The 7,866-nt window shown below is 37.5% G+C and overlaps 1 protein-coding gene across 1 annotated transcript; it reads left to right on the forward strand.

Annotated features, from left to right (window-relative positions):
* Positions 1–1,189: 1,189 nt before the first annotated feature.
* Positions 1,190–7,135, forward strand: LOC128574216 (rho GTPase-activating protein 20-like). The gene is made up of 4 exons (XM_053574855.1): positions 1,190–1,237; positions 4,627–4,810; positions 5,008–5,113; positions 7,119–7,135. The coding sequence occupies exons 1-3, from the start codon at positions 1,194–1,196 to the stop codon at positions 5,089–5,091; spliced, it is 312 nt and encodes a 103-aa protein (XP_053430830.1). The 5' UTR covers positions 1,190–1,193; the 3' UTR covers positions 5,092–5,113; positions 7,119–7,135.
* The last annotated feature ends 731 nt before the right edge of the window (positions 7,136–7,866 follow it).

A 7,866-nucleotide genomic window follows, 5' to 3' on the forward strand; every position in this document is an offset into this window, starting at 1 on the left:
AGTTGTTACACTACCGTTTGCAGACACTAGGCAGATGTAGGTGTTTAAATTTCTTCCTTCCGGAGGTGGACTTTGGCAGAATTTATGAGTGATTGTCAGCTTTTCTCCTGAGGGCACTGGGTACTATAGGGTCCCTGGAAAGTTTCCAGGGGGCTTCTAACAAAAGCTCACCCTGGAGGCCGCCTGAGTATCGGCAGTGTCAGTGTCTGGAGAACCTCCCTGGAATCTCTATAATGTTACGTCCAGGAGTCCCCTCAAAGACCACACCACCAGACAAGTCAAATTAAAGAGGAGAACTTTTATTGAAGAGCCGGCTGGCAACTGCCCCAATGTCTTAAAATGAAGTTTCTGAGTGCAACCCTGAATTGAGTGAGGCTCTGAATTTTAGAAGGCAAAACTTTTCCAGGGGTCAAGCATGCATAATTCCAGAAGCGAAAGCAACAGAGAGTGAGGTGTGTTAGTCAGTTTATTAGGCTATGATCACAAGAGCACTTAGTAATTCATTTTCACAAAAAAATACAATCTACAATCTCCTAAGGTAATGTAGGGAGGGGGACTCGCAGGTGAGGGTCAGAAACAACATGATCATAAAAAGGGATAATCACCAAGGATATAATCACCAGTGTAGTTAGTAACTTACATCACTAACAATTTTAGAGGAGTGCATTCATAGTTATGCAATGGAGGGACACAGAAGAGGAACCGGTTTTGAAGCTAATGGAACATAACAGAAAAAGAGTAAACAGTAAAGTGGAGTCAAACTTGCTCTTTTAACATTTCCATATCATATACTGATGGCATGAAGACCACCTTAACACCAGAACATAGGATGTCGTACAAGTCTGCTAAAATGTGTACACAGAGGAGGTTCCACCCAAATAGAGAGTCCTTTAGCTTTCTCACAGTTATTCTGACTTTAGTTATTCCTACAGGTTTATTTGGAAAAAAAAATCAAAGCATTCATTTCTTTGTTGAAAAGTCAGTGGTGAATTGGCACAGAATTCTGTGTAGTTCGTGGAAGGGAGGACTTCACTAAACTTTGAAACAAGTTATATTCTTTCTGGCTTCTCTGGCATATACTTGATATGAGAATAAGCCTTAACACATTTGTTTTTCCTCTGTGTAAGGATTTTCTAAAAAACATTCCGGAAAGCATTTTTGCGAAAAGGCTCTACAACGAGTGGCTGTCCGTAATGGAGAAAAGCAGCGACAGACAGAAAATTGAAAAAATTAAAAGGTAATTATTTTAACATTTATGTCTCAAAAATTAATTTTATACCTTACATTTTATAATTTGTCTACTAAAACTCAAAGTTATATTCATGGGCAGCAGGTTAGAAGTTGGCTTCTATTAGCTTGTCACTGTCATTGTTTTCTCACTAATCCAATAAGCATGAAATGCTTGAACATTGTGCCCCTTCTGTGTACCTGACTTTGAATGAATAAAAAGAGCTATTATTCATTAATTCACTAGCTGTTATGTGGGTCACTATGAAATTTTTGAGAGACACAAAAATGAAGAAATGTAAAATCTCTACAGACACAATCAAATGGAACCCTGCCAGAAACCCCAATAAGACTTGCAAATTGAAACTTGCATGGAAGAGTCAGAAAGGGGAGTCAACTGTGGCTTTTGGAAGTGAATTAATGCAGCATAACACAGGCTACAATTTATGATCTTAATTTTGGTAAATACCAAAGTAATTAAACATCTGTATTAATTCTTGAACTGAAGTCATAGAGAGAAAATGACTTATTTCCTCTTCTCAAGAAATTCATTTTGGGAAAGATAGATAAACCAAGAAATTACTGTCAGTGCAGTCTAATCTGTCCTATAAAAGAGATATTTAGAGAATATTGTGGGAACAAAGCAGAGAATCACTCAGCTCATGAGGCACTTCTTGAGTCATGTCAGTAAAAAAGGGAGTTGTACAGTGTCAGTATGATCACAAAAAGTAAATTGTTTCTTCTCGTGCCAAGGGAAATTTTGGGACCAATTCGATAGTCCTTTCTTGGATATATCCAACATGATAAGAGAATAGAAAAGAAATGTTTATTTACTCTGACTAAAGAGTGTGTGTTCTGTGAAAAATCAAGACACTCATTATCATTTATGTGCATGTTATTGTTTAGTATAGATATTTTTCCTTGAACATCTTTTAAATATGAATTATATGCATACTTTTGGGGATTGTTGGAACATAGTACAGATATTGAAGATACCAGAAACTAAGCCATGTGGCATAATCATAACTCCACTTCCATTAGGGTTTGGTGTAAGCCATTTAGATAGCATCAAATTCTACATATTTGTTTGGTCATTGTTCACAATATCCTTTATCTATATTTATAATACACATATCATTCATATATGTATTTATCCTATGTACCATTAAAAAATAAATATTTTTTTAAAAGGCTATGTTGGCTCAGACCCTGTAGCTCAGAGGCCAAATGATGGCCACATACACCAGGACTGGCAAGTTCAAACCTGGCCTGTCCCAAACAACAATAACAACAACAACAACAAAAATAGCCCAGCATTGTGTTGAGTGCCTGAGGAGCTTCTTGGGAGCCTGAGGCAAGAGAATTGCTTAAGATCAAGGCTGTGCAGTTGCTGTGAGCTGTGATGCCACAGCACTCTACTAAGGGCAACATAGTGAGACTCTGTCTCAAAATAAATAAATAAATACATACATACACAAATAAAATAAAGAGATAAAATAAAATACTATGTCTCTCATGAAAATATGAAATAAATGCATAACAATGCTTTTAGTTAAATTAATAATTAATAAGGAAATCAGTAAGATAGTGTAGCCATCTTTATAGATTGCACATTATGAAACCTTACGTATTTGAACCAAAGTGAGCCAGAAATACTGAAATAAATTTACAAAATGATGCAAATATCCCCCTTTCTACCAGAGCAAGGGTTCAGAGAAATCTGTTGTCTCTCTACCAGACAGAGTTTTCAATTCTTTTGCCATGTTTTATGTACACTGCTAACAGTTATCTTCAACTGACAGAGATGTAAACAGTCCTGGTTGTGAAAAGGCTTAAAGATCCCATAGTATCCCCAAAGCGTTTACTAGATGCCTTATTTTATATACAATACACCCAGTAATCTTTTGGTCCATTTGAAAGTCCTGCATAATTCCTCCTCAGAGGAATTATACTTCTTTTCAGACTATTATGCTGAAGAAAGTCTTTTCTGGGATTTGTACAACAGGAGTCAGATATGCTTGTTTTCCTCAGGTTGCAGATTCTTTTATTAAAAAAGCAACAATCGTGAATATCAGCTTGTCCAAGTTTTCTGAGTAGCAGTAATACAATATTTTGGTAAATAATCAGGTAAACACAACTGTAGCCCAGAATGAAAGAGGGAAGAGGAGAGTGAGGAGAAGGAAGGGAAGAGGACCTGTGGAGGGTGGGTAATTGGTGGAACTTCACCTAGGGTGTATATTGAAAGGGTACATGTCAATCAATTAAGAGTAGAGTATAAATGTCTTAACACTATCATAAAGAAAGTGAGGTGGCAGTTATGTTAACCAGTTTAATGTAAGCATTCTAAATTGTACACAAAATCAGCACATTGTACCCCATAAATGCATTAATGTACCCAGTTATGATTTAATAAAAAAAATTGTTTAGAGATAAAAAGAGAGAGAAAAAGAAAAGAAAAAAAGAATCTCTTAGCAATTACCAAATGAGAATAGTAGAAAAGAAAGTAATGAAAACGTGACACATATGTAAAAAGTGATAGAAAGGAGGTAAGATTTGGCTCAGCGTCCTGTTGCACAGTGGTTACGGCGCCGGACACACGCACTGAAAGATCCAGGCTTGAACATGGCTTGGGCCAGCTGAACAATGGCGAAACACCTGCCAAAAAAAAGAAAAAAATGGCTGGGCATTGTGGCAGGTGGCTGTAGTCCCAGCTGCTTAAAGGGCTGGACAAAGAGAGTAGCTTGAGCCCAAGAGTTTGAGTTTGCTGTGACAACTGACAACTGATACTGCAACACTCTACCCAGGGTGACATAGTGAGGCTCTTTCTCAAAAAAAAAAAAAGAAATGAGACAATATTTGGAACAAAATCAACCACAGAACATGGTGGAGCAGACAATGAACTCTCAGAATGGACCGGGTGGTCTTTACAACTGGGATTTGGTTCTTCACCTAGAGACAGCATTTCTGTGTTGCCAGTTAAAAATAAAGGAGCAATTTAAAATTAATTACTGTTTAATTTCATCAGAAAGGTTTTGGTGGGTTGTGGTTGAGAGTAATCTAAATGTTGCAAGATTTACCTAAGCTTCAACATATTGAGCTAGTTTCAGGGAAGTATTTCATGAAGGGTATTCGTTTTTAAATGATACTTATCTGAATTCTACTAAGTTTTCATTGTATTGTGAAGACAGTGTGTAAATATGCCCCCCCCCCAAATCTCCAGTGTTTCTTTTCTCATTGTCTCCCTGCAGTTCTCACTTCATTGGGTTCCACATTAACTGAAACTTGGGTATCTGAGCTGGGTTCCTATTTGCCTTGTACCTCATGCAAAGTTAGTGTTGCCTGCCTTTACAAGAATGAAATAAATTGCCTTGCTTACCGAGTGCATTTTTCTGTATTTAGGCTATTAGACCAGCTACCAAGAGCAAACGTTGTGCTCTTACGGTACGTGTTCCTGGTCTTGAGTAATATCGCTGAACTCTCCGCGGCAAATGAAATGGATGCTTTACACTTAGGGGTGTGTATGGCTCCAAGTATTATTTGGCATCCTTCTGCGAGCAGAGAAGAAATGGCCTCTGCAGAAAAGGTAATGAAGTTTTTGTATTATACTTGCTGGGGAACTGAATCACCATTTGTAAAGGAAATGGAAGGTATTTAGTCTTAAAGACAATGTCTTATAGAAGTTAAATAGAATACACTTTCTTAAATTTCAGTTTACTATATAAAATGCAATTTATCAACATGTTATATGAAAATAAATGCTTCTTTTTATACGTTAATCAGCTTGTGGAATTTGTGATAAAAAACTGCCGCAACATCTTTGGAGGACACGTCACTGCCCTGTTTGGAGAGTCATCCGGAATATAAAATACTCAAGAAAAACCCTCAGGTACTGTCAATAATTGGGTTGCTCTTGGTGAAAAATTGACTCATGTCTCTGAAGATGCTGGCACAGTTGTTTTCTTCAAAGCCATGCAAGCTGAAGGAAAGCAAGCCTGATATGTGGCTCAACAGAGCCCTGGGTTTCCCATCATTTCTTAGAAGGCCTGCTAACAGGTCAGGGTATTTAACAGGATGGTAGGGTTAAATAAGGTGTGTGATAAGTTCCTAGCTTTCATAAGTTATCAGAGGCAGCATGCTACAGTAGGATGGTTCGAACTTTTTTTTTGAAAAATTAAACTTTATAAGAAATTTTTGTTTTTGAGATAGTCTCTCAATTTATCACCCACAGTAGAGTTCTGTGACATCACAGCTCACAGCAATCTCCCACTCCTGGGCTTAGGTGATTCTCTTGTCTCAGCCTTCCAAGTAGCTTGGAGTACAGATGCCCACCACAATGCCCAGCTAAGGAATTCTAATATACGTCGTATATATTGTTGAAACTGGAATAGAAATATCAGAAGTAGTAGAGGCAGGACTGATGTTCTTATTTTTCTTTTTTCCGCTCCCTGATTCTTGAGACACTTCTCAGAATTTTACTGTGCTATGAGATCATTTGACAACAATTTGCATTATTCGCAGATAGACAGATGTTAAAATTAAAGACAAAAGAAACCTCCAGGTTACGAATTCCTATATCACTAGCTGCTAGTTATGTTATCTTTGGCCAATTGTTTTATGCCACTGAGCATCAATATCTTAATCTAAAAAATGTGGATGAAAGTTTCTTTACGATTACTGTAAATATGAAATGAGGTAATGGATATTACAGAAACTTGAGCAAAAGAAACTGATAGACTTAGTCAATGGATTTCCCAAGAGTAAGCTATGTTTAACATCCAGCAACCCATGTTAGAAGGTACATTCTTATGCAGAACTAGGTATTTGGAATTATTTTTTTACTTTTATTTTGTTATTACCACTTAGTCTAATGACATTTTCATTGTTTGGGAAAATTTTGCATAGAGAAAGACCATTCATCAGGACCTAAGATAAATCTAGTACACCTCAACAGGCATTTCCCATTTTAACACCTGTGGTAATATTTCTTTTTTTACTTTTTTTTTTTTATTAAATCATAACTGTATACATTGATATGATCATGGGGCATCATACACTCGCTTCATAAACCATCTGACACATTTTTATCACAGTGGTTAACATAGCCTTTCCGGCGTTATCTCAGTTACTGTGCCAAAACATTTTCATTCTACATTTACCAAGTTTCGCAAATACCCCTGTAAGATGCACCACTGGTGTGATCCCACCGATCCCCCTCCCTCTACCAACCCCCCCTTTCCCACTTCCCCCTATTGTTAAGTTGTAGCTGGGTTATAGCTTTCATGTGAGAGTCCCAAATTAGTTTCATAGTAGGGCTGTGTACATTGGGTACTTTTTCTTCCATTCTTGAGATACTTTACTAAGAAGAATATGTTCCAGCTCCATTCATGTAAACATGAAAGAGGTAAAGTCTCCATCTTTCTTTAAGGCTGCATACATATACCACAATATATTAATCCATTCGTGGATCGATGGGCACTTGGGCTTTTTCCATGACTTAGCTATTATGAATTGGGCTGCAATAAACATTCTGGTACAAATATCTTTGTTATGTTGTGATTTTTGGTCTTCTGGGTATATGCCCAGCAGAGGAATTACAGGATTGAATGGCAAATCTATTTTTAGATCTCTGAGTGTTCTCCATATATCTTTCCAGAAGGAATGTATTAATTTGCATTCCCACCAGCAGTGCAGAAAGGTTCCCTTTTCTCCGCATCCACGCCAACATCTCTGGTATTGACATTTTGTGATTGTAATAGTTTCTTTATTGGCAGTAGGAATTGAAATACATTACCTGAAAAGACAATAAAACTAAGCATTATAGTTCATTTCTAAGGAAATATGGGTTTATTCGTGCTAAGTATGAGTGTTAATCCTGTTTGATTTTTTGACAGATACATCTAGCTTTCCAGACAGCAATGCTTCCTCATGTGAGAGCTTGAAGAAAAAAAGCGACTGTGCTGCTGGCCCACATTGTGATGAATTAAAGAAAATGGTGCAATTGAATTGAAGCATTGACTCGCTTATAATGTCTCTGGACTCTGGCCTTGATGCCCTTGAATTCTAAATGGGCTTCAGAGCCTCCTGTATGACTTTTAGTTCAGGTGGACCAGCCCCCTAAAGACAAGCCGATGGATGTAACAATGTGCAGAGATATTCCACCACAGAATCCTGCCAAGATTCTGTCTGGCACTTGTCCACAGCTGCAGCATGTTAAAAAAAAAAAAATAGAAAATGCTATAAGCTGTCCTGTATAAGCTCCACCTGATCTACAAGGCTAATTCTATCACATTAACAGCTGTGGCTCACCTGTAGCCCTAGCTACTTGGGAGCTGATTTCCCAGCAGAAACTTTGTAGGCCAGATGAAGAGTTCCTATTTTGAATGCACTTCAACAAATTTCTGACAATGTAGCATTCTTTAACCTGCAAACTACAGTTCGTATTTGATGGAGGAATCAAATCTTCTCCTGAAATGCAACCAAAAAGTGAAGCTGAATAGCTCCTATCTTGAGAAAATACATCTAATTTCCATGAAGAAATCAAGACAGAGGATAAAAAGTTTGAAACTAAGCATGAAAGTGTACAATCAAAGTCAGGCCATTCAACACAATGAGGAGGAGGAAGAGGAGGATGAGGAAGAG

Source organism: Nycticebus coucang, chromosome 21 (assembly GCF_027406575.1).
Source record: "Nycticebus coucang isolate mNycCou1 chromosome 21, mNycCou1.pri, whole genome shotgun sequence".
Lineage (NCBI taxonomy): Eukaryota > Metazoa > Chordata > Mammalia > Primates > Lorisidae > Nycticebus > Nycticebus coucang.

Bases quoted from the DNA above. Each gene is read 5' to 3' on its own strand.
- LOC128574216 (XM_053574855.1), top strand. From the start codon at position 1,194: ATGGAGAAAAGCAGCGACAGACAGAAAATTGAAAAAATTAAAAG. The intron at 1,238-4,626 runs GTAATTATTTTA...TTCTGTATTTAG, and splicing joins AAAATTGAAAAAATTAAAAG to GCTATTAGACCAGCTACCAA. The intron at 4,811-5,007 runs GTAATGAAGTTT...TACGTTAATCAG, and splicing joins AAATGGCCTCTGCAGAAAAG to CTTGTGGAATTTGTGATAAA.